Genomic DNA, 27,297 nt, shown 5'->3' with positions numbered 1-27,297 from the left:
TTCCAGACCCTTCACCATTTTAGTCGTCCTCCTTTGGACATACTCCAGTTTCTCAACATCCCTTTTTAATTGTGGTGCCCAGAACTGGACACAGGATTATTCCAAGTGAGACCTGACTAAAGCAGAATATAGTGGCATTATTACTTCCCTTGATCTAGACACTATACTTTTATTGATGCAGCCTAAAATTGCATTGGCCTTTTTAGCTGCTGCATTGCACTGTTGGCTCATGTTCAACTTGTGGTCTACTTGGACTCCCAGATCCCTTTCACATGTTGTCTCCTTTAGCCAGGTGTCCCCCATCCTATATCTGTGCATTTCATTTTTCTGCCCTAAGTGCAGTATCTCACATTTCTCCGTGTTGAATTTCATTTTGTTAGCTTTGGCCCAGCTTTCTAGTCTATTTAGGTCATTTTGAATTTTGATCCTGTCCTCTGGAGTATTAGCTACTCCCCCTAATTTGGTGTCATCTGCAAATTTGATAAGCATGCCCTCCGTTCTTTCTGATTCTGGTGATGTCAAACCGTTACAAAACCCAAAAGGCTGCCAGTGATTATTGGACTGCATCCCCAGAACCGACTGTGCAGAAAGTTTCCGTTTGCATATCACAATCTGGTGACTCTTCCGTCTTTCCTCCCGACGTAGGTTTCGATGTTTTAATCTCTGCCCCATGAACAGAGTGCGCAAAGTGTTTGCGACCCACAGGGTCAAGATGACACACTTAAAAGTCACACCAAGAAGAAGAAGTGCAGAACAACACGTTTCTCTATGCGGAGTTGTTTTGAGACTCTGACAAAGCAATCTCTCTCCTTCCTTCTGGAACAGAACAGCCAGAGCAGCTCCTGGGCTGTTTAATCCCAAGAGATAAGAGGGAAAGTGTTGTGCTTTTTCCCTTCCTTCTCTTGCCACGAATTGGAAGAGAAGAACGTCTAGGACTGATAGGGAAAAGCCGCCTCTGATGCAAAGGTTTGGATGACGGCAAGACGTTTGACGTGGGGCTGACCCAAAACGGTTTGCAAGATCTAGTGACTATCCATGGGCTACCGGTCTATTTCTGACCCCAGTTTCACAGTGTTTTAATAGTGCTTTCAAATTTTGTTGTGCTTTCCAATAATGTTGTCAGCCACCTTGAGTCCCAGTTTTGGGGAAAGAGCGGTATGTGATGATGATGATGATGATGATGATGATGATTTTAATATGGTCATCATTTAATTCTGTTTCATTGTATTATTTTTTATTTTGCTTTTCATTATACTGTATTTTTTCTTTAATGTTGTGAGTCACCTTGAGTCCCAGTTTTGGGGAAAGGGCAGGATATAAATATAATAGTAATAGTAGTAGTGGTGATAATAATAATAAGAATAGAAATAATAAACGCACCCATGGCAACCTGGATTATTTGTACAGTCTAAATTATTATTATTATTATTATTATTATTATTATTATTATTATTATTAATTTTGAGGAAAGGCCAGATATAATAATAATAATAATAATAATAATAATATAATAGAAAAAATAAATGCACCTGTGGCAATTAGTGGTGTCAAACTGGATTATTTGTACAGTGCAAATTATTATTATTATTATTATTATTATTATTATTATTATTTTAATATATTCAGCCTTTAATTCTATTTTATTTTGCTTTTCTTTGTTCTGTCATTTTTTTCTTTAATGCTGTGAGCCACCTTGAGTCCCAGTTTTGGAGAAAGGGTGGGATAATATTTTATTTATAGACCGCTATTCCGCAATGATCATAGCGGTGTACAGTAAAAAATTGCAATACAACACAAAATACAATGTGACAGTTAAAGGAGGGAGAAGTCTCGTCCTTCAGGCAGTCCCATAATAATAATAATAATAATAATAATAGAAATAATATAATAATAAAAGAAATAGAAATAATAATAATAGAAATAGAAATAATAAAATAACAACAGTAATAGAAATAATAATAGAAACAACAACAACAACAATAATAATAATAGAAATAGAAATAACAAATGCCCCCATAGCAGTGCAGAGGCTCCCATAGCAATTGAGAGTGGAGCGCAAGGCGCGCGTCCCCTTTAAAAGTGGGCGTGGCTTCCAGGCCCTCCGAGCGGGGCGTGGCTTCCCCGGGCGGAGTGGGCGTGTCCCTGTGTTCCCACGTGACCCGGGCGCTGGTGCTGCTGCCTTTTAGCGGCGCTTTGGCTCTCAGTCGGAGCGGAGTGGGGCCTTGGCGGGTGGAAGAACCGGAGTGGCTCCGCTTTGCGTTCACACGATGCCCGGGAACGAGGAAAAGGAGCAGGAACCGGACCCCTCCCCCGTGTGAAGGCTCCCTTGGGGCCAGAGAGGTGAGAGGAAGCGTCTTTTCCCAAAGGGGTTGCAGACACGTGTCTGGCGTATCGTCGGGACTGTCTGACACGAGTTTGGGTTTTTCGGCCTCCAGGGAAAGCAAAGGCAGAGGCTGAAAGAGTGTGACTCTGCCCCAGTTGTCTCCTCCTTGGAAAGGTTGGCTCTCAGAGGGGTGTTTTTGGCCTTTGCCCTTTTCCTGAGGCTGAGAGAGTGTGACTTGTGTGTGTGTTTGTGGTGTGTGTCTCACAAGCCCTTTCCAATGGACGCTTTAAGGCCCAGCTATTGTGTACAGTTTTCTTGGCAAGCACATTATTATTATTATTATTGTATAGTTTTCTTGTCCAGCGTTGTTGTTGTTGTTGTTGTTGTTGTTGGTAGTTTTCTTGGCATTATTATTATTGTTGTTGTTATTATTGTGTAGTTTTCTGGGCAACTTACCTTAGAGAGGGGTCTTTTCATTGCCTTCCCTTGAAGCTGACACAATTATTATTTTTGTTGTTGTTATTGTTGTGTAGTTTTCTTGGAGAGAAATTAAATAAATAAACAATAGAATTCCTCAGAGAGGGTTTTTCTATTGACTTTCCTTGAGGCTGAGAGAATTATTATTTTTATTAAATTAAATTCAATTAATTAAAAATAAGTTTTACCATTGCCTTCCCTTGAGGAATTATTATTATTATTATTATTATTATTATTGTTGTTGTTGTGTAATTTTTAGGGGAGAAAGGTGGCATATAAATTAAATTAAATTAATAAAACATAAGTTTTCATAGAGAGGATTTTCCCATTGTTTTCCCTTGAGGCTGAGAGTATTATTATTATTATTATTATTATTATTATTATTATTTATTGTGTAGTTTTCTTGGGGAGAAAGGTGGCATATAAATGAAATGAAATTAATTAAACATAAAAATAATTAATTAAAAATTAATTCTTCATTGCCTTCCCTTGACGCTGTTAAAATTATTATTTTTATCCCGTCTTTCTCCCAAGTTGGGACCCAAGGCGGCTTACAACATTATTGTGATTATTATTATTATGACAGAAGTTGACTAGAATCGCATTGAAGGACCTACAATTGCCTAAAGAAGTGTTTCTTCTAGGAATATCTAGGTCCTCCAGGCAACTCTATGGTCAATTTCTAACACAAATTGACCATAGAATCACACTGGAGGACCTACAAATGCCTAGAGAGGTGTTTTCTCTAGGCATCTCTAGATCCTCCATTGCAACTCTATGATCCATATCTGCCAGAGGTTGACCATAGAATAATTTTGGAGGACCTACAAATGCCTAGAGAGGTGTTGTCTCTGGGAATCTAGGTCCTCCATTGCAACTCTATGGTCAGCTTCTGGCAAAGTTGCGTTGGAGGACCTAGAGAGAAGACATCAATCAAATACGCACATCATATCTGCTAATGTAAAAGGCCAAGTCACACTCTCTCAGCCTCAGGGGAAGGCAATGGCAAACTTACTCTGACCAAACCTCGTCAAGAAAACCCTATAATAGGTTTGCCATAGGGTCGCCGTAAGTCGGAAGTGGCTTGAAGCCACACTACAACATAATAATGTTATCCACGAAACAGGATTTTGGGGCATGCGGAGCCATCGGAAAACAGCAGCAACATCACTGTCTCAGCCGCCAACAAACAAAAATTGGGTTTGGGGGACATTTCGGATTTCAGCATTATAAGAGAGACTGAACTTCTGGGCGTTATTTGTATCCTGTTCTTCCTGGAGTGGGTTTGCCAGTTCCTTCCTCTGAAATAGAGCCTCCATCACCTGGTATTCCTTGGTGGTCTCCCGTCCAAGGATTAACCAAGGCTGGCCCTGCTTAGCTTGCAAGATCAGACAGGATCTGGTGCCTTTAGGGGTTTAGGCCTGGCCTAAACATTCAGGGCTGGTGCAACAGAGACCTTTAAATGCATCTAAACAAAGCCTTTGTCGTAGACTTGGGGAACATCATGTCTGTTCCAGGGAAGCAAGGCATGATGTGCCCAGATTTCTGACCCGAAATACAAGAGATGTTCGTGTTCTCTGTTCTTTCCCTGTCCTTCTCTGGGTCACTTCACTTCCCTTCTTAAAAAGTGTGAATTAGTGCCTGAAATCTCCCTGTCTTTTCCCTTTCCTCCTGCAATCTGTTTTGTTTGATTTATATCCTGCTTTGCTAACCCTTGGGCCAGTCACACTCTCTCAGCCTCAGAGGAAGGCCGTGGCAAACCTCCGCCGAACAAAGTCTTGCTAAGAAAACCCCCCTGATAGGGTCGCCTTAAGTCGGCAAGGACTTGATGCTACCCAAAAAATTGTGTTCTTTTAGTACTCAAAATACAGAGTAGACCCATAAGGCAAGCAGGAAAGGCAATCTGAGGACCTATGAATGCCTAGAGAAGTATTTTCTCTAGGGTTGTCATGTTTCTCCAGTGCAACTCTATGGTCGACTTGTGGCAGAGTTGCACTGGAGGACCTAGAGATTCCTAGAGAGAACATATGAACCAAAACCACAAATAATCAAATCCGCAAAGTCCAATCTGCCAATGTGGAGGGCCAGGTGTGCGTGTGCGCGCATGTGTGCATGTACATATACATACACACACACACATACATATATATTTATATATGCAGGAGAATATATATGTGTGTATGTATAGTTAGCAATATGTATGTGTACGTATACACACATGTACATGCACACACACGTGTGTGATATATATATATATATATATATCGGAGAGAATATATATACACACATGTGTATAGAGAGGAGAATATATATATTTGTGTGTGTGTGTGGAACATAGAGTGACTGTTGACTGCAATATCCAGTCTCAAAGCACAGGGTCAAATATGTTTTTTCTACCGCTCTTCATAATCCTGGTGCATTTGCCATTTTGCGAAGTACGTTTCTAGTCCTCCTGGTTCCAATGTGAGGAGGTTGGCATGCCATTTGGAGGAAATGTTGTTGGAAGCGCGTTTTTTAAAACCCACCCTGGTTTACCTCCTTGTGTTGCTGAACAACACGCATAGAGGTTCTGCAAGGGGCTTCCTCCTTTTCCTAATTCAGTCTTCCACCCTGGTGTACATTGTTGCTCTGGATCTTCCTTCTAGCTGTGCAACCACTGATGGCCGAGTAAGTCAATGCAATTGGTGTATGTTTGGTTCTGTGTTGGGAGGAACTAAATACCTGCTCTCAAAAGGAGTCTCCCCTTGTTCCCCTATTTGGCTCCCTGTTCTCTTAGGTAAAAGGAATAGTGGTTGTTTATTTGTAGCTTTTCCACCTTCACGGAGATTCCTCAGCTTTAATCCCAGCAAATGTGGCGGGACCATTGTAGTCCACATTTGAGGGAATGATGGGAGATGTAGCCTCATGCCATCCAGTGTGTGAATGCATTGGTTCATTGTCCTTCTTCAGCACCTGCCTCAGGGGATGCCAACTCCTATCCACCCCAAGAACCGTGACCAGGGATGATGGAAGTTATAGTCTCATGCAACAATTTTTTGAATGCCAGAGTGGATTCAGGTGGGAGATTTTGGATCTGCCCAAGTGGACCCCTGCTTTGTGTCTGGTGGGGCAGCCATGAACAGAGGCTCTCTTGTGCAACCTGTTCCTCCTTGGGGTCAATGTGCTCCCGTCCTGGGTGTATTTTCAGGGGTGGGATTGAGACACAACCTTTGCACAGCCGCCTTCCTAAATATAGCCAGCGAAGAAGCCACAGGCTCAAGGTAACCGTTTGCACAGTTTCCCAAACGTTGAGTCACTTGGCTGGCATTGAGGGTTGCCAGCAAGCACTTTGCTAGCAAATAGGAAAGATCAAAAATGCATTTAAAAGAAGGCCATGAGGTAATCCATGAGGCAGCAAGTAAGGAGGGTACAGTATTTTACAAGCAGGGTTGTTGCCACTGTTGTTGTTGTTGTGTGCATTCAAATAGTTTCCGACTTCCAGCAGACCTAAGGGTTTTCTTGGCAAGGTTTGTTCAGAAGAGGTTTGCCCTTGCCTTCTTCCTCTGAAGCTTCAGAAATAGGGGGAATAAAAACATTTGAATGGCTACATAGTCCTGTGGCCCCTTAAAGGCTAACACATGCCTTACTATCAGTTGCATCTGAATCTGGAGTCCATGCAAAAGTGCCGGATTAACCTCTGTTAATCTTTAAGGTGCTCCAAGGCTCTTTCCTTCTATTACCAAGATAGTGAAATAGTTAGGTTGTATTCTGATTAGATGTGACATTATCTAGGTTGTGGGCAATATGGAACTTTGGTTGTTGTGTACCTTCAAGTGCGCACAGGGGAAGGTCGTGGGTCAATAAATGGACTAAAAATTCAGTTAATGCACATTGAGCATGCTTTCGGAGCTGTCTGGAGCCTTAAGGGTTAGAGTTGTTGTTGTGTGTCTTCAAGTCAACATGGCAACCATAAGGTGGACCCATTGCAGGGTCTTCTTAGGGGATGGCAATGGCAAACCCCATCTGAAGAAACTTGGCACGAAAGCCCCATAATAGAGTTGCCTTAGGGTCACCATAAGTTGGAAGTGACTTGAAGGCACACAACAACATCCAAAATGTTGAAATCTATTTTTGGGAGGGTTGAATGGGATTCAGCTCCTATTGGATAACACTGTTGAAGTTCAGACTAGAGCCCAAAGTGGATCCACCAGCCATCACTGGTTCCCACCCAGGTCTCCTTGTGTACCACAGTGCTTGATCAGCTCCATTTTATCTCATCCTCATCTGTGTCGCAGCTTTGTTTTCCTTTGACATAGTTGTGTAAGCTTGATGTCTGATGGAGCAACCTTTCCGAATGCCAGCCCTTTGCCCTATCTCCTTTCTTGAGTCTGTTGAAACACTACATACAAATGAAAAACGTATTAGTATTAGTATTCAGCCCCGCAAGGATCTATGTGGAAATCCCAGTGCAATGACATGTGTCTCTGCCACTAGGAAGATGGGTTTTAGAGTCCTTGTCAGCATCATGGCCAAACATCAGCAGCTCTGGAGAAAAAGTCCATTTGTATTAGTGGCCTTTTGTGATAACTTTTTCCTCTCTGTTTTTTGGCATTGGCTTGGCAGTTTGAGATTTGGGGGACAATCTAAATACACTTTGGCACCACTTTGAGTACTGTATCTCCATCCTGTGTAGTAGGGTTTTAAATATACAGTGGGCCCTTGGTATCCGCGGGGGTTTGGTTCCAGGACCAAAATCTGTGGCTGCTCAAGTCCCATTGAATATAGTGGCATAACACAATAGTGTCCCAAAATGCCAAAAACAAGGCTTGCTTTTTAGAATTTAGATTTTTGGGGAATCCTTTGAGTCCATGGATACTCGAATCCATGGATATAGAAGGCCAACCGTAGTAGATTTTAAATGCAAGATCCTTGTTATTTCATGATGGACAGCTGAACCTTGTGGAGACCAGTGGTCCAAGCTGACCTCTCTCTTACAGCATGGTTGCAGAAGTGTGAATTCTCCACTCTTGGCGTCTGCATGCTGGAAGGTCTGTCCAAAACCAGTGGGTGTTTGCATTTCTGGACGCTGCTTCATCAGCCGGAAGGTCGGAAGCGGGAGGAATTTTCTCCTCCTTCCAGCAGATTCCAGACTTATGATAAGGGAGAGCACCGCTTGCTTGCCGGTTGTTCTTGGACGGAGCCTGGCTGCCTTTCGGAGCCTCCTTCTCACTCTTGTGTGACTCACCTCTGTGTCATATTCAGGAGCGTTCAGCAAAATACAACAATTCAGAATCCACAAAACAGTGGTGCCTGTTATGCTGACTATCCAAAATTCAAAGATACAACTGTTTTAGTCTGGAAATGTTGGAAGATTTTTGAGTTCTCTTTCCCTCTCTTTAGATAGGGATTTCCTGCATGCAAACTCCTCTCTCTCATTCAAACCAACCATGTGATGTAGGCCAATCCGCCAACTGAGCTGCATGCTTTCCATCTTCCTCCTCTCTCAACTTTCTTTGGAAAGAAGGTGAGATTAAGATTTCTTTTTTACCTATATATTCACTAGCTAGATTAGGATATAGCCTCTATGTATATATAGATTAAAGCCATTAGTAGACTTCTGTTTGAACTACTGTACAAGCAACTTGTGTTGTTTTTGGAGTCAATCCCAGCTCTTAGGGAAGCATAGTTAGCCCCATTTCTGCTCCTCTGCTGATTTAAAGCTAGACCCTAACAGGCTTGGCTTTGAGATTTTGGATATTTCAATATTTTGGTTTCCTTTACAAAGGCTGAAGCCTTAGGAAACTTAAATTACGCTACAGGAAAATGGGGATGTAAAAGGATCTTGTAGCATCTTTGAGACTAACTGAAAGAAAGAGGTTGGTAGCATGAGCTTTCATTCTAACGATGAAATTTTAAACCGTTAGAAAGCATCACATTAAAGCAATAGGTTATAAAATCTTTTAACGTATGCAAAAGTCGAAACACACCCATTCCATAAGGTATTTATGTATTTAGTTGAAATACACACAATAAAACAAATCTGAGTGCTGTTATTGTTATATTGTTTGTATTTTGGGTAAATACGTGAGTTTGTGTTTTGACTTTTACATGCTTTAAAGATTATTCATTATAACTAATCTGAATGAGTCTAAGAAGTCAGAACCTTTCATGGATTCCAGTCCTCTTCATCAGATTCAGCCACCAAAGAGGGGAAGGGAAAGTCTTACTCAGTTACAATAGTAACATAACTTTGTTATGCCTTCATAATTGGAAAAAGAGAATTAATTACCACTAAGTTGTTCCTGGTAACTAGTTACTTCTCCGCATGCTGCCTCTGAGCTGTCAAATCTGAGTGTTTGTTTTTGTCGCATGCCTTCAAATTATTTCTGACTTATGGCAACCCTATGGCGAACCTATCATGGGATTTACTTGGCAAGGTTCGTTCAGAGGAGGTTTGCCAGGCCTTTCCTTAAGGCTGAGAGAGTGTGACTTGACCAGTGGGTTTTGTGGCTGAGCTGGGACTCGAACCCTGGACTCTAGAGTCTTTGGTCAATGCTCAAACCATGATGCCATGCTTTGAGTAGCATGCAGAAAATGTCAATTCTTCCAATTCTTCCATTCAGGTATTACTGAGACAAGTTTTGTGCTTAGCGACATATAGGTTTGCATCTCTAAGTCAAGGTTTGCAGACTGTCGGATGCTGGGGATGGCTTAATTTATTTGCTACAGTCTCAAGATCTGACAGCTGGGTGCAAAATGGCGGCTCAAGACTAAAACCACAGAACAAGGGTGCCTCTGAGCACACATCTGAGCCTTGATGCTCCAACCCACCATAGTGGATTGCGTTGTCCCTTTCAACCACCTGCAGGCATATTGATCTCTGCAGAGGCAAACTTCTGAATATCTATCTGCATTCAGGTTTAAGGGAATCCTCCTTTTGTGTGCCTCTCCGCATCTTCCTTGGGGATCTAGGTGGGACAACAGGTCCCTTTCTTTAGAAAGGTAAAATTGAAATGTCACCAGACTGGTAAGGGCGGCAACAGGACTGACAATGTGACTTCCTCCTTGTAGAACAAAAGACTTTCCGTCTTGGGTGGCAGTTGTAGGTTTAAGGTTTTTATTTAAAAGGACTTCTCAGCAATTGCTGCTAATGGGATTTTAACGTTTTCATTTCCTGGAGTAGCCACATGGCCACGAATTTCCCCTCCAATACCATCTGAACTGAGAACAGCCACATCTTAACAAAATCCAGGTTTGGGATTAATGTCATAATTTGATTTTTGAACATCTTTGTCTGATGAAGTAGAGCTTGGAAAGTTTGCAAAGGGCATCACTGTTTTGTGGATTTGGGATGTTACTGTACTTTGCTTTACGGCCAACGCGGATGCCCCTGGATAAATCCCCTGTTGTGGTTTAATTTTCTGGTTTGCTCCTGACGTGTTGAAATTGGATTTTGAATGCTGTCGGCTTGAAGCAAAAGAGTGTTTATCTCAAGGATTTATTTCAAGTGTTACAGGGTTGCAGACTTGAGTGAATCTCGTCTAGTTTAACTGTTACGTTCCTACAATCATTTGCTGTTATTGGGCATGCTTGCCAAATTCAGTCCTGTTGGGAGTCATAGTTGCATTTCAAGATAAGCTTACATCAGGTTAGTTCAACTCACGTTTTCGTTGTTTAAAAGAGTACTGCTGTTGTAGCTGTTAAAGGCAGAGGACATTACATGATGCTCCCTGCTAGGTGAGCTTTGGACCATCAATAGTAAGCTTTGGTGGGGCTTGCCAACTCAAATGGAGAAGCACCATGATAAAGCACCGCAGTCATAGCTTCAGCATTGTTGCAAAGCCCATTCCTTTCTGTTGAAGAGATAATGCCATTAAAAGGGATCTGGTCGAGGCAATGTGGTCTTTTTCAGTACGCTGTTTAAAAATCCCACCCGGTCTCAAAGGAGTTGAGGACTGCCAGGTTGGCTCATTTCTTTCTCATCCTTTCTCCCTGGCATGGAGACTAGAATTGCAAAGTGGAGGGTAATCTAATAAGTAGTACAGAACTTCCCCAAGAGCCTATAGGCTGTTGAACGAATGGGACTTGCAATCCAGGTGTACTTAGCTAGCCCTCCTTAGCTAGCTTTGTACATCCAGGAGCCTGTGATTCCTGGGACAGGCATCCCCTTGCTTTGCTTTCTTCTCAACTTCTTTGCTTCCAGATCTGGTTTTTCCTGTTGCAGATGTGAGCTGGCTAATCCGCAATCCCATCTCTGGTTGTGTTGGGGATGATCGGTGAGTCACTGAAATAAACCACCCAGTTTAGCCGGCCAGACCGCAGGTTGTGCCAGCCTGGTGGTCCTGGACAAAATCTCCGGCCCGTGTGGTCTGCGATGGAAACCAAAGGAATTTGGAAGCTTAACATCCCTTGTTGCAAGCATTGTGCATTTTGGTTGGCCAATAAAGGTATCACTGATGGATTTCTGTTTGTATTTGTTAAATGGCCAACACAGCTACCTCTGAATGTTTTCTGTATTAGGATATGCACATTTTAAAGCAATCCACAATTTAAAAATCATCTGGATATGCCTACCGGAAGAGCTTGGTCTTTAATGCTGTTTGGAATTCAGGGTCAAGCTTGGCTGAAACCAAGAGTGGGCATCTTGCAGCCCTCCCGCTGTTGGACTGCAACTCCCAGCATTCCTTGGTGAGGCTGGCTAAGACTTCTGGGTGTTGCAATCCAGCCACACCTGGAAGGCCTCATTTGGCCAACTCAGGACAGGGACAAAAGATGTTCTGGAGGATGACTTAGTTGGAAGAGTCTGACTTCCCCATTAGTTATGGCAGTTCCAGAATGTGCAGGTATTGTGTAATGGCGCTGGACTGCTCCACTTTGCACACTACTGGCTGGCCTTCATTATGTAATAAAAGGGTGTGTGATTCAGTATGCTTGGCCCTGTGGATTTGTACCCCAAAGCCTGTTTGGCAACAAGCGCGTGGCTTCTCTGGCACTCAGGGTGGAGGTGCATTTGTGTTATGTAAGGAGGAGATGTGACCTCTGTGGCTAAACTAAATTAGTAGCATCACAGAAGTGGAAGTTTTCTGGGAACAGCAAAGTGGAAGAAAGCACTACTGACTTGTGCACAGCTTGGCTTTGGTTTATTTCTCTCCTCACTAGCCCATAATTAGGTGGCTGAACGTGTGCCTGAGCATGCTCAAGAGTTCCTTCCTAGTACTGGTTTCTGATGTTGCAGCCCTTAGTGCAGCATTTATTTAGACAGGGGAACTCCTGACCACAAGGATTTGTGATGGGTGCCAACTTGGATGGCTTTATACAGTGGACAAACTCATGGAGGATAAGGTCAGTGGCAGCTACTCATGATGGCTATTGGTCCCTGATCTCCAGAGTCATATTTTATCACATCAGCCTAGTATCTGGCCACAATTGTGCTAGTTTAAGAATGGAAGCATACCAATTTGGCATCATTTCTTATCACACTTTCCCCTAGGATAGTGCTTTGGCGAACATGGGATTTGCAGTTCAAGGAGAGACGATTTAGGATTCTCAACCAGAGAGCTATACTATAAATCCCAAAAATCCATAGCCATAGCAGTTAAAGCGGAGTAATAGCACTATAACAAGTGTAGTATGATATTGTCTTGCCTTTCTGAGGATTGTCGCAAAACAAAAGCCAGGAGGAAATGTAATTTTTCTTCCTTTTCTGTCTTTGCTCTTTTTCATTCAGGGCCAGAGCTTGGAGAAGCTTCTTTTTTGGACTGCAGTTCCCAGAATGCCTTGCCAGTGTGGCCGATGTGGGAATTGGCACCAAAAAACCCCAACGCAATCCCATAAAGTAATTCCTCTTTGGGCTTTCAGACCCAATAAGAGCTAGAAACTTGCTTCTTTTTGGAAGCGAGGAAAGGAAAGAAAAACAAACCTGTGGCAAAGTTGGCTGTGGGAGTTTTGGGAGCCACAGTCCAAAAACAATGTTTCGGAGCTCTAGAGTAAGGGGATCAAATGACTAACTATGCCCTTCTTAAATACTCATGCCGTTCTCCATTGATTTTATGATCCTGGCTACCAGAAGTTTGGGAAAAGGCCGGTCGAACCCAGTTATGTAACATCCTCTGGGTGATTCTTCCTGGACTCCTCTCCGCCTCTGTATTTTGAAAGAGAGAACAATCTGTTCCAAGGAGGAAGTTGCCAGAAGTTGCTTTTCCATGGCCCTTGACTGGCTGGATCCGAGGACCACACTTGCCAGGGGTTGTTGCAAGGTGAGAAAAACTGGGCTTTTATTTGCTGCATAGAGATAAAGTTTGGAAGGCATTGGTGTGTCTGAAAGGGAGAGATTTTTGCTTTCTCTGGGGACAGTTACTTTACCAAAAGAGTGACCCTCCTTCACCTTGGCTTGCATTTGAAGCTTGGAAGATTAATCGCTACTATACAGCTTCCTGCATGGTTGGACCATGGAAGGGGTTTTTCACTGCTCTGTTACTCAGGTTTGCAAAGTTTTGCTTTCCCTTTCAATGTCTGTCTTCTCAGCTTCCATTAAAGCTGAGGGTCGCAGTCAGTATTGAAGAGGTACATACAGTGGACCCGCAGTATTTCGCGTACTTTGGTTCCAGGACCCTCCATGGATACCAAAATCCCTAGATGCTCAAGGCCCATTAAATGCAATGGCCTAGTAAAATGGGGTCCCTTATAGCAAATGGCAGAATGAAGGTTTGCATTTTTGAATTTACAGAAAGCCCTCCACTGATTCAATCATCCACGGTGTGAAAATAGTCCAAAAAGATCTAAATTCCCAAAAGCAAATCTTGATTTTTGCCATTCGATATAAGGGACATTGTTTCACGACACTGTTGTATATCATGGAACTTGAGCATCCACGGATTTTGGTCCTGGAGCCAAACCCTAGCGGATGCCAAGGACCTACTATATATATATATATATTTAAATACTTTCAAGCCATGGATGGTTGACTTTGTGGAGAAGGAATCCATGGATACAAAACACTGACTATACCTTACTAGGAAACATATTTGGGGTAGCCGCGTTGGCCATATTGCAAAGTACAATAACATCCAAAATCTCCAAAGCAGGGATGCCTTTAGTTGAGCAACCAATAGGCACCAAATACATGGTGCAAGCTTTCAAAGCTCCACTGGCTTCTTCACCAGACAAAGAACCAATGGACTTTGGTGTGTTTTGGTTTTGCCCTCTCCTTCTCCCTCTGTCTCGTTCCCTGGCTGCATCAACATTGCAGAATTAAAGGCAGTTTGACACCTCTTTAAGTGCCATGGCACAATGCCATGGATTTCTGGGATTTGTAGTTTTGTGAGATGTTTCGCCTTCTCTGTCAGCGAACGCTGGTGCCACAGCAAACTACAAATCCTAGGATTCCATAGGATGGAGCCATGGCAGTTAAAGTGGTGCCGAAGTGCATTAACATTCCAGTGTAGCAGCACCTAAATATCATATTTGCAATGACAAGTGTGCTTTTCCAGTTTTCAGTTTTGTGGCATATCGGGAGTGTGAGAGAAGGCTATATATAGTGGTGGGGCACCTGTTTTGTGGGCACAAGGTCCTAGGTTCAAATTTTGGCACCTCCAGATGAGGCTTGGGAATAAGACTCCCTTCCAAAACAGTGGAGGATTGCTGCCAAGTCAGTGCAGACAGACCTGATCTAAGTGAACTAGGGACTTGCCTTGGTACAAGGGCTGCTGCGATTTGAGCTTCTTCGATTTGCAAGTCCAAAGGGGAAGGGTTGTGTGATAAAAACTTGGCAGTTGCATCACCATAAGCAAATGTTGTGGCACCGCGAAAGTGGTGGTGACACAAGGTAGAAAGCTTTGCCTCCCTCACCTGCAAAATTGGTATTTTAATTGGCGTTCTTCACAGCGTGCTCTTTGAATTGCGGTTGTGTGGCAAGTAACTTCCAAGGAACCTCATCTTAAGGATGCTTTGTGGACAAGGGTGGAACACTTCTTGGAGCCGCCTTCACAGGTTTGGAAATCTGACCCACATCGTACCTGTTAACCTTTCCACATTCTTCTGTTTGCAGCTCTTCTCTGGCCTTTTGTAGCAGATTCCTTGCAAGGCAGGTTGTATTCCAAAGTCCATCTCGAAAGGCTTGCGGTGTGCAACGACCTTGTTCTCAGGGTTGGAAAAGCAGAGTAAAACTTCACCTGGAGCAAATGTTGGGAACATTTTTCAACTTGAGGGCTGAATTCAGTTTTAGAGAAATCATTGAGGGCTGTATTCCAGGAATGAGCAAAAGCAAAAGGTAGAACCACAAAATGAACAGTACACAGTCAGCCCTCCATATCCACATTTCTGCATCCACAGATTCAACCATCCACAGTTTGGAAAATGTTCCCTTCCAAAAAACCCAAGCTGTCGATGCTTGAATCCATGATAAAGAATCCATGGATACGGAGTGCTGGCTGCTTGGATGGGGGGATATGGTTATAACACTTCTCTACCTTACAACGCTTTTGCAAAGGTGACGCCCATAGTCGAAGGCTCTTGTGACATGGCCATGCTGGCTGGGGATTATGGGAGTTGTAGTAATAAAAAGGTTAGTTATCAAGCTCTGTTTTTTGTCTTGCCAATTTGGAGAGAGGGTTAAAAGTCTAAAACATCTGGCCACAACTCCAGAATTACTTGGGTAATTCTCAGAATGGGCCCAGTCATGGTGAAAGATGAAACAGGCTTGTATTGTTTCCTCGCCTTCTGCCCGCCTCCAGATGGGATATGCACCTTTCTCAGAAAGCCAGTGTCTTCGGGAAAAAGATCCTGCCGAGCGAAATGTGCCCCTTTGCCCACACAAGTCTGCGATGGCTCCTTTTTCTCGGAACAGCTCTCCTGGCAGAAGTGTTGTGTTTGGAAGACTCCCTCGAAGAGGGACTTTCCTCCCTCCGTTTGGGTTTTCAAGCCTTTGGCGAAGCGCAAATGCTCTTAGTGTTTTAAAAGCCGTGGACACGGTTTTGTTTGGAGTGTGGAGGAGTGTTGCTTAATCCCCTTTGTTAAATTCCCCTAAACGCACTTTGTGCAACAAAAGACCCCGGAAAGAGGCAAAAAGTCACATTTTTCTCTCTCCCTCCTTTTTTGGGTAGTTTCAAACCACCGAAACACATGTGCAGTGTTGTTTTTTGCCTTTTCTCCCACTGACTCCTGTGTGCGGATACTACACAGCCTTGGTTGTGCCTCGATAGATCATACGGTTTGGAGTCTGATTGGTAGTATGATGGGAGATTGCAACTAAGGCTGCATCCACACTGCAGAAATAATCCAGTTTGACACCACTTTAACTGCCCTGGCTCCATGCTATGGAATTCTGGGAATTGTAGCTTGTGTGGTGGCTCTAGAGCGGAGCTCTGTGTGTAGAAGCAGCACAAGGCTAGAGGTTTGCATTATGCATTACAGCAAATCGTTACTGTTTTTGGTTTCTACCTCTCCGTTTGGATGTTTTATTTAGTAATGTAGTAAAGTAGAGGTTGCAGAGAGGCAACGTAGTGCAGTGGTTTGAGGACTGGACTATGCCTCTGGAGATCAGAGTTTGATCAGCTGCTTGGAAATGCACTGGGTGAGGCACATTCTCAACCTCAGAAAACCCCGTGATAGGGTTCCTTAAGGTCACCATAAATTAGAAATGACTTGAAGGTACACAACAACAAGGAGCAGTCACACTTTACAGCACTGAACCCAGCAACCAGTACATCCACTTTCTGTTATCGTGGTCACCTTGAGACTCATGTAGACGATCCAAGGAGGGATCCTGGGCTGCGGGGGAAGAGCAAGGTGAGAAATAGGGAGTTCACGGGTTGTAACCTGACCATCTGACAATATTTTGAGATGTATTTTTGCATGTGCAAAAATTGATCCCTGTTTTCAGATGAAAAGGATAGTAAACACCCCAGTCCAGGTATCCAAGATGACTGATAACATGGAGGGAAACACCCCTATTCTTACCCAGGAGATAAGACATGCAATTCATTTTGGAGCTGGTGTTGGAGGAGACAGCTGAGGATACAGCCAAAACAACATACATATGGGTCCTTGAACAAATCAAGCCTGGAATCCCCCTGGAAGCCAAACATGATCATGTTGAGGTTGTCCTATTTTGGCCACAACATGGAAAGGCACGAGTCATTGGAAAAGACAATAATGCTAGGGAAGGTGACGGATAAAGATAGGAAGACCCCATGTTAGACGGATAGAGTCTAATAGGAAGATCATGGGTACAAATTTGCAAGATTTAAGCAGGGCAATAGAGACCAGCGAGTCTTGAAGATGTCTCATCCACAGAGTCACCATGAGTTGGGGACAACTCAAAGGCAGTTAACAACAACAGAGTGCTGACATTTTGGGAATCGCCCAACTCTGTGGTACACTTATCTGTATTTCTCAGATGCTGCTGCAGAAATGGTGCGAATCAGGCGTCTTTTTTCCGTCCCCTTTTTGCTTTCAGAGGAAGCATTGCAGCCAGTCCTAACCACTGAAACCAAAGTGGTGGAGCTACTTTTCTTCTGCTAAGGTTTTTTTCCCAACAAGAACCAAGGGCGGCAACGTCTGGTGAATCGCTTTGCAAGGATGAATTGCTTTGGCTGCTGGTGGCTTTTATGTGAGAGCACATTTGGTCTGGGTTTTGGTCTGAACTTTAAAGGAACAAACCAAAGTGTGGCAAATCCCATCTCCAAAACCCAGGCGTGGATTCTCTGCCCCACTGAAATGGGAGCCTCCAATCCCAGGTGATGAAGACAAAGGGATACCGGAGAAAGGTATCTTCCAAAAGTCCCCTATGGCATAAAAAGGAGGAAGAGGAAGGAGAGCACTGCCTTGGAAAGTGTGTATCTATTTCTCATTTGTTAGACTTGATTTTTAAATGCCTTATATCTTCTGCCACTGTGGTTTGATGCTCGACATATGGTGCATAACAACATTTCCACGCACACCCTTGTGATATCGCAAAGGGTCATCCTTGCATCTCGGGTTTTGGCCCTCAAATCTGAGGACCAGGGACAGTCCTTTCCGCAGCTTGGTCCTGATGCTTGGGGCTGGATCTTGTCGTCCAAAACATCTGGAGTTCACCTAGTTACCTACATCTGCCCTGTAATATTTCATGGGTGAGAACAGAAATATTGCAACACGTTTATTTTCGTGGCAATGATCATTTTGTTTGGTTCATAGCTTGTAGGTTTTGGGTATGTAGCTGCACCCAGGGAGTGTTGGCTGTAATGGGTTTCATACTTTACATACTTTTAGCTTAGGATGGTCTTCATGATTTTGTATTTTGAACTTGTTTTATCAGTGTGATGTTTTTAATTCTGCTTTTAAAGTTGTATTTGTTGTTATTATTTTTAAGCATCTCTTGTGAGCCGCCTTGGGTGTATTGGAGAAAGGAGGCTTGGCACAGACCTGTAGAAGCATTTGAGGGTTTCTATGGATCTTAAGAAACAAAAGGTGTTGGGAAGGACCAATTTTATCAGGCAGATGGCCATCCAACCTCTGTTTAAAGACCTCCAAGGAGGGAGCAGATAAGTAATAATCAAGAAAGGGACAGTGATGGAATGTCAATTTACAACGTCAGTTTACAACATGAAGTCAAAGGCTTTCATGGCCAGCATCTATACTTTTTTGTGGGTCTTTCAAGCTATGGGGCCATGTTCTAGAAGAGGAATAAACTCTTCTAGAACATAGACACATAGCCCCAAAACCCCCACAAAAATCTAATTCAATTTACATTATTGTGTATGCAGGTAAAATGTTTTTTTTTTTTATCACAGTGGGTGCCTCTTGGCAACTGGAACACAAGTAGGAACCAACGATTGTGTGCCAGTTCAATACCCAATGGCACGTGCCGCCTCTCGAATTCAGCCCCCCCACATTGTGGTTCTTAATCCTTGGAGAGGATGCGCAGCATGCAAAATCGGCGTGGATCCCTTCAGAGCCCTTGGGAAAACTAGACAGGCATGAGAAAGCAGGCCTGAAAACATCATTGTTTTTCTCTTGCCGGGTACCAGATGTGAATCACTGGCCAAATCTTTCCGTTGCTGTCATTCTCGCGACCCTTCCCTCCCCTTCAACTTTCAGGCTGCTTTGAAAAGGAATATTTTCTCTGTACCGGGTGCGTTATTCGCACAAGGTCTGATTCACGCTCTGGAGCACATTTTTCCATGCCCAGCAAAACCTTGGTCATAAGTTACGGTTGCGACTGCAGCTGGCTGGGTTTCCGCAAGATTGCCTCACTCCAGGAAATGTGTTAAACCCCTTTTTTTTTCTTCGAAAGCAAGTTCCCACCCTTTAAAAAGAAAAAAATACATATTTTATAGCCGTTGCGTTTTCCCAGCACCGCCGCGCACGAAAACATTGATCTAAACGTCTCCGCCGTACAGAAGATGGCTTGTGGAGCAATTCGAACACAGAGCCATGGTCCTGTTTTGCATTTTGTCGGTGCGTAAACTGGCACAGAGAACAGTGGCCTCGTCTCAAACTCTGGTCCAAGGAATAAAAGATGACCTGGCTCAGAAATTTGTAACTTCTGTAGATAGTCTTCTGGAGAGAAAGCGTCTTCCTTGGTTGGCTAAAAAGGTGAAAACACATGTGTGTATGTTCCCTCAATTCCATTTTGCTTAACGCCTGCGCATGTGTTCCTTGCTCAGATTTTGCCAGCTTCATCAAATCCTATTTTATTTTTGCCAGGTGCGGAGGAAATGCAAAACTATGGATGCCTGGATAAACTCCTTTTTCCAGCTTGTTCGGTGGCTACACATGGGTTTCTCCAAAGCGTCACAGCTAGGTTAAAATAAGCATTAGACCACATAGAAGATTTTTATTTTCTCCAGGGTTCGGGAAAGGAAGGTGAACTTCTAGCTTGGCCCAGCAAGGTTAGTGATCTCCAATCCAGGTGTGATGTTGAAATGCATGCGTATCTGTAGAGGTACAGTGACAGCACATTTGAAGGGGAAAGGAAAAGGGAATCATAGAATCATAGACTCATACTTGCTTAAATCTTGAAGCCTGAGCAGAAAAGAGGCTAAAACTAGATGCTGTTTTGTTGTTGGCGTTCCTTCAAGGCATTTCTGATTTATGGCGATCCTAAGGTGAGCCTATCCTGGGGTTTTCTTGGCAGGTTTCTTCAGAGGTGGTTTTCCATCACTGAGGCTGAGAGAGTGTGACTTGCCCAAAGACACTCAGTATGGGGCTTACCAGTAACTATTTGGTCAGTTTGAGCTTTGGCCTTACTGGCTGTGGCTTCTGGGCGCTGTAGTCTAAAATACCCGGAGCACTGAAAACCATTGGTGTGTATGTTACAGATTGAGTCTCCCTTGACTGAAATGTTTGGGACCAGATGCGTTTTAGATTTTGGATGTTTGCATATACATAATGTAATCTCTTGAAGATGGGACCTAAGTCTAAACATGAAATTCATATATGTTTTGTATACACCTTATAGACATAACCTGAAGGCAGCTTTATACACAATATTTTTAATGACTTTGTGCATGAAGCAAAATTTGGGTGCATTGAATCATCAGATGGCAAAGGGGTCACTATTTCAGCCACCCATTTTGGAGTATTTTGGATTTCAGAAATCGGGATAAATGAGACTCAACCTGTACAATCCAGAGCTTGGGAAAGTGACTTGTTTTGGACAGTAGCGCCCAGTCCACCATGGCCTTTGGAGGCATTCTGGGATTTGTTGTTGTTGTGTGCCATCAAGTTGTTTCTGACTTTTGGTGGCCCTAAGGGGAACCTATCATGGGTTTTCTTGGCAAGATTTGTTCAGAGAAGGCATGCCATTGCCTTCCCCTGAGGCTGAGAGATGCGTGACTTGCTTAAGGTTGGTTTCATAGCCAAACAGAGATTCGAACCTTGTTTTCCAGAATCCAACGCTCAAGAACTGCCGTCCAAACAAGCCACTTTTCTAAGCTCTTCACCAATCCCTGCATTCTCTCTGCAGAACCTAGAATCTTCTTTGTTGAGGAACTCAAGCTGTCTTGGAACGCAGCAACCCTTCCGACAAGAGGGCGTTGGCAACCGTACCGTTCTGTCGTCGTCCATCTTAGTGATTTTTTGGTACCAGAGCAGATAGAAAAACGTATGGGCTTATTTCTTCCTCTGCCCCTCTCGGGGGTGAAAAACAAATAGGTTTTTTCCATTTCTCCAACTCTCTCTATATATTGTGACTTTTACAGTGGGCTCTCCACATTTGCTGGGGTTAAGGGCACAGGATACCATGAAAGTGGGAGAACTGCAAATAAAAACCTACTTTTTTTAGCCAAGAAAACACCTCTGTAGGAATCTCTGGGTCCTCCAGGGCAATTCTTTGGTCAAGATCTGCCAGAGGTTGATCATGGAATTGTGCTGGAAGACCTACAAATGCTGAGAGAAGTGTTCTCTCTAGGAATTTCTAGGTCCTCCAGCATGACTTTTGGCAGAAGTTGACAATAGAGTCACTCTGGAGGACTTCGAGGTTCCTGGAGAGAACCCATAGATCAGATCCATGAATAATCAAAGCCACAGATGTGGAGGGCCGGCTGTATATATGCATTTTAATGTTTAACTCTTACCTCTTGTTTTTCTTTCCATCCATTAGGCAATACGGACCAGCGGTCACATCCGCCTCAGCCAGGTTTCATAGCAACCTCTCCTCTTTTCCAGCCCGACCTTCTGGCACCTTCCATTAAAGGCCTGGATGTCAACTGTGAGCAGCGGCTGGAGGAAGGTCAATTGATGAGCCGGCCCCGGAGATCTATAAATAGGTGACAGGCGAGACTCAGGATGGGACAGAAGGTGACAGGTGGCATAAAGACGGTGGATATGAGGGACCCGGCTTACCGGCCACTGAAGCATGCGCTTCAGGGCTTGGACTACTGCAAGCCGGCCCGATTGGATCTGCTCCTGGATATGCCGGCTGTTTCCTACGAGGTCCAACTGATGCATTCTTGGAACAACGACGACCGGTCACTCAACGTCTTCGTGAAGGAGGAGGACAAGCTCATCTTTCACCGGCATCCGGTGGCCCAAAGCACAGACGCTATCCGAGGGAAAGTCGGTTACACACGGGGCCTCCACGTCTGGCAGATCACATGGGCAATGAGGCAGCGGGGCACACATGCCGTGGTTGGAGTGGCCACGGCCGATGCCCCCTTGCACTCAGTGGGCTACACCACCCTCGTGGGGAACAACCACGAATCCTGGGGCTGGGACCTTGGGCGGAATCGGCTCTACCACGATGGGAAAAACCAGCCCAGTAAAACCTACCCAGCTTTCCTGGAGTCTGATGAAACCTTTATTGTGCCGGACTCCTTCCTGGTGGTGTTGGACATGGACGATGGGACGCTGAGTTTCATTGTGGATGGGCAGTATATGGGGGTTGCTTTCCGGGGACTGAAAGGGAAAAAACTCTACCCGGTGGTGAGTGCTGTGTGGGGCCACTGTGAAATTCGGATGCGTTACTTGAATGGGCTTGACCGTAAGTATCCTCTGTATTGTTTTGAGATTAGAAATGCAATGTTACTTGTTTGCACAGGTATATCTCAGTTAATGAAGTCGATGTGTTCCTGATTACATCTTTAAGTGGAAATCTGGTTCCAGAGGAAGAACTAACATGGAAAGAATAGGCACTTCAGGGCTCCTACACCACCAAAAAGAGGAACACTTCTTCATTCATTTGGCCCTTGGTATCCACTGGGGTTTGGTTCCAGGACCCCCTGTGTAGCCCTTTGGCAAGATTTGTTCAGAAAGGGTTTGCTGTTGCCATCCTCTGAGGTTGAGAACATGTGACTTGCCCAACATCATCCATCAGATTTACATGGCCAAGTCAGGAATCGAACCCTTGTTTCTAGTCCAGTGCTCAAACTACTACGCCACATTGGCAGGGCGCAGTATTTTGTAGGAATGAACCTTTTTGCAAAATGCAGCCACTCCGGACATTTCCTGCTTATCTGCAACTGGGCAGCTAAATTCCTGTTCAAGATAAGGGGGTCACAAAGGGCTTTTTGTGCTGAGTCAAAACACTCAGGCATGACTTGGCTAAACGCTCCGCTAATCTCTTTTTTGCCTCCAAGGCTTTCTTGTTCTTTTCTTCGCTGCGGGTGGCATAGTCTGGTGTCTGTTCCTTGGGTTTGTCCCAGTTGTAAACACTTAGGAGAACATATTGGGTTTTTATCATCCCCTTGCAGATTGGAAATGTGGTCATGGCAGAGGCGCTGATAGAACCTGACTTTGGAGGCAAAAGAAATAGTCAATTTTGGTCCTTTTTTCTTCAACTCGTGCAAATCTTGCATGAGTTGCAGGAAGGAGGCAGAGTCCCTAACCCTTGGCTGGAGACACAAGCAGGGGTGAGGGTCAATTCTCAAGATCTTCAGTGTTAAAAATGTATGATGTGGCCTCACTAGGGTTGGCATCACTTGGTGTGGTATCTCATGGCATCACCCCCACTATTAGTGGTGGTTGTTTTGTCCATTCAAGTTGCCTCTGACTTACGGCGACCCTAAGGCAAACCTATTGCAGGGTTTTCTTGGCAAGTTTCTTTAGAGAGGGGGTTGTCATTGCCATCCTCTGAGGCTGAGAAAGTGTGACTTGGCCAGGGTCACCTAGTGGATTTTATGGCCGAGCAAGAATTCAAATCTCGTTTTCCTGGTCAAGTCACACTCTCCACCATGCTGGCTCTCCAAGGAAGATAAAGGTAGGAAAGATGATGATGATAATGGTGATGATGGTGATAGTTAAATTTATTTATACCCCTGTTTCCCCCCAAAATTGAGACTCAAAGCAGCTTACAGTCTAAAAACACAATACAGTTAAAAACTTAGGCATCCATAAAATGGATAGGGTTCCATAAGATGCATCCATAAGATGGATAGGCTTCCATAAAATGCATAAGCATCCATCCCAGAGTTTGGAGAAGTTACTCTCTTGGTCTGCACCTCCCAGGACTATTTTCCTTTTCCTGCTACCCTATCTCCAGCAAGGTTTGGGAATTGAGGTGATGTGTTGATAGGGCAACCTGCAGTGGCATCTTGGTTATGCACACCCAAGTTTAATGCAGATACAGTATCTTGAATTTCCACAAGCTAAACCACATTGTAAACAAGCAGAAGGCCAAAGAAGCTGGCTTTGTTTCGTTTGGCCAGCCAGACCTTTGAGCAAACAATGGGAACCGAAGACTAAGCTGATGGAAATTCTGCACTCGGGGAACTGTTGTGTTGCACACTGGGTGTGCAAGGCGTATAATGTTTGACCTGCTTTGTTTGAATTGGCCTTCTGTCTTTGGGGATACAATGGAATATAAGCACTGGCCAGGGGTGTCATTTGCGGGTGTGTAGGGGGTGCGGATCACACCAAGTGACACCCTAAAAAGGGTGGCACCACTGCTCCCCAAAAGTCCCTTTTAGTAGAAATGGGACATTCACCCATGTCCCTATAGTTTCCCCCATTCCCTGATCTAACATCATTTCATCTTTGAGAGCAGCTGCTTTGAAAAGGGAAACCCAAGGGTGTTTTTTCACTTGGTTCTGGAGCTGTTTAACTTTCCCTAGCGGACACGAAACCCTGATGAACCAGTTCCAAGAGTTTGGAATCATTCCTTCTCCTTCCCTGCCTCTCCTCTGCCTTTTTCCAACAGGCCAGTGGTCATTTTTGTGTGTTGTATGATTGAGCCTTCAGCTACCTCAGTGGAAAATAGGCCCCGGGAGGAAACTGCAGCTGGGACCATGAAGCCGAGGAGGGCTTTGCCCGGCGTGGGGTGGGAGACTTTTTATGACCCTTCTCCATGACGTCGGGCCTTTGCTTGCACAAGGCCTGCAGGTGTCCTGCCCGCAGAGTCTATGAGATATTCAGGGATTTTTCAGGAAAACTGAGTCAACAGGAAACCAGCTCTTTAAGATCTCCTTGCCAAGGGAGAGGGGCACTGCCTCGGTCAAGACTTGACCCGTCCTCGCAGCTGGATTAGAAACGGGAGAGGTTTGCGGGTTGTTGTTTTCCCCCGAGAGCGTGCCAGTTGGGTTTTGCAAGCAGGATCTGGCAAGGAATAATAACTCTTCAATTCCAAACTCTTGGAACTTTGATGGAACCCAGCTACTTTCCTTGCATCAGGACTGGGATGGGTTGTTGTGCCAAAAATACAGAATCCAGGTGGCATCAGGCTGTTGGGAGCCAAAAATGCATCCCCTAAATGCCCGGCTGTGGGCTACATTGTGATATTTTGGTGCATTTGGAAGTCTAGATGCACCAAAGTTTAAAGTTGTGGGTATGATTTCACCCCGAAGCCAGCCAGAAACAACCAGAACTAGCTGCTAATGGGCCAGTGGGTTCAAGCCACCCAAAATGGCCCAAATCAGGCAATAATGGCATCCAGAAGTGGCATTATAACAGATGCATGACGTCGGTTAAAACACGCGTCGATTTAAAAGGACAAATAAGAAACATACAAATGACCCCACTCCCTCTATGGTTGCCTGCCTCTGGTCTATGTGTTGCACAGGAGCATGTATGTGTAAAATTTTGCAGATGCATGCAGTTAAACTGTTCCTCCTTGTTGCTGTTGTGTGCCTTCAAGTCATTTCCAACTTACGGCAATCCTAAGGCAAACCTCTCATGGGATTTTCGTGGCAAGATTTCTTCAGAGGAGGTTGGCAGCAGCCACCCTGCGAGGCTGAGAGTGTGTGACTTGCCCAGGGTCACCCAGTGGGTTTCATGGCTGAGCTGGGAATTGAACCCTGGTCTCCAGAGTCATAGTCCAACACTCATACCACTATGCCATGCTTCTTAGACCTTTCATAAAGGATCTGTCTGAAATTGCAGCAGCTTCTCGTAGTCAGTGTATAAATGCCTTGTGTCAGTGTTCAGGGAATTTGAACAAAATCCTTTTTGTTATTGTTAACACCCCGAGCAAAGGTGCTTCTAGGACTGCAAATCCCAGCATTCATCAGCATTGGGGCTGCTAGGAGCTGCAGTCCCAGAACACCTGGAATGCCGCAAGGATCGTACCCAACTTAGGACACTCTAGTTGTTGTCGTGTGATGCCTTCAAGTCCTCTCTGACTTGTGGCAAACTTATCACAGGGTTGTCTCGACAGAATGGGTTTTCTACCCATGTCTCTTCGTCTGAGGCTGAGAGAGTATGACTTGCCCAAAATCTATACAGTGGGTTTCCATGGCTGAGCGGGGATTCGAACTCTGGTTCTCCCAGTCCAGCATTCAGACGACTGCACCACATTGGTTCCTAGAAGTTACAGTAGTCAAATACTGGTTTTCTCTCCTTGTCTTAGTTGTACATTGTGTTCCCATGTTCTTGTAATAAAGCTGCTCTATGAAGCTGTTTGGTCCATTTGACTGGCAGCAGCCCTTCACGTCCACGTGATTTTTTTCCTTCTGTGCTGTTTGTGATCCTTTTTGGCATCAAAAATCATGTGGATCATGATCATGAGCACCTATTGAGGTTGACCGAAATACCCTAAAGCAGTGGTTCCCAAACGTCGGTCCTCTAGGCTTTTTGGACTTGAACTCCCAGAATTCATCATCAGGAATTCTGGGAGCTGAAGTCCAAAACATGCAGAGGACCAAAGTTTGGGAAATGCTGATCTTGTAAGTTAAGCAGGGACATCTCTGCAAATGCATCTGAGGAGGTAGACTTTAGTCTACGAAAGCTCATGCTTTCGAAAGAACTTCTTACTTTCAGTTACTCTCAAAGGTGCTACAAGGTCTCCCTACATACAGGTTCATCCCTGGTTAGTACTTGGACGGGAGACCACCATTGAATCCTGGATGCTCTAGGTGATATTTCAGAGGAAGGACCTAGCAAAACCACCTCTTTTGAGACTTCGTTGCCTAAGAAAACACTCTGAAATTCATGGGGTCACCATTAATAGAGAGGTGACTTTGGAGGCACATGCACCACGTAAATGAAGTTAAGGAGAGGAGAGAGCAATAGAAAGAAAAGAGAAGACGAGGAAAAGGAGGTGAGATAATAATTAATAGAAGAATAAATGATACACTGTTTTGCAAACCTAATGTACAGATCTTAGACAAGGCTCAGAATTCAGAATTGAAATAGCTGCAGTGCAGAATGTATTGCAAAGTTTGTATTCATCTTACAGGTTGTGTCCATCTTAGAGTTACACAGAGCTCCATGTTAAGTGTTGCAGAAGAGCAAAGGGAACGAAACAAGGTACCAGGAGGCCTGCTAGATTTCTGGGCCAGTGTTTGAGCAACCTGCAGTTGAAACTAGCCCAAAACAAAACAAAAAGGTTTGGCAAGGTATCGGAGGCTGTTTTAAGTGGCGCAAACATGTGCAGGCTTGGCAGGAGGAGAGAGTGTGGTATGTGCAATGTTACGTACCCTTTTGTTGACCAAAACCCGGCATCCAGGGAGCTTGCTGCTTGGACCGAGGGAACTCTGAACCCTTTTTTTCCATGCCATGTCAATTAAATGCGCTTGCATAAGTTGTCATTCTTGATCCTGAAAGGAAAGGAAAGGAGCCAACGAATACCATGTGCCGTCAGCTCTATTTCAGAGGAAGGAGCTGGC

The 27,297-nt window shown here is 44.3% G+C and overlaps 1 protein-coding gene across 6 annotated transcripts in view; it reads left to right on the top strand.

Annotated features, from left to right (window-relative positions):
• The first annotated feature begins 1,905 nt into the window (after positions 1–1,905).
• The window catches only part of SPSB1 (splA/ryanodine receptor domain and SOCS box containing 1), a 43,007-nt gene continuing 17,615 nt past the window's right edge, over positions 1,906–27,297 (top strand). For 3 of the 6 annotated variants that reach the window (XR_006104937.1, XM_042478215.1, XM_042478212.1), the window contains exons 1-2: positions 1,906–2,340; positions 21,363–22,241. Coding sequence is in view for 5 of the 6 variants with exons in the window: in XM_042478215.1 (XP_042334149.1) it covers positions 21,548–22,241 (694 nt within the window). In the remaining variant the exon portion in view is untranslated. Of the gene's footprint in view, positions 2,341–12,845; positions 13,036–18,549; positions 19,651–21,362; positions 22,242–27,297 lie in introns of all 6 variants that reach the window. The other 3 variants (XM_042478214.1, XM_042478213.1, XM_042478216.1) reach the window with 3 other exon arrangements.

The sequence above is a fragment of the Sceloporus undulatus genome, chromosome 7 (genome assembly GCF_019175285.1).
Source record: "Sceloporus undulatus isolate JIND9_A2432 ecotype Alabama chromosome 7, SceUnd_v1.1, whole genome shotgun sequence".
NCBI classification, from domain to species: domain Eukaryota; kingdom Metazoa; phylum Chordata; class Lepidosauria; order Squamata; family Phrynosomatidae; genus Sceloporus; species Sceloporus undulatus.
Note: the sequence above shows the minus strand (reverse complement) of the source record. Positions and strands in the feature narration are given on the sequence as shown.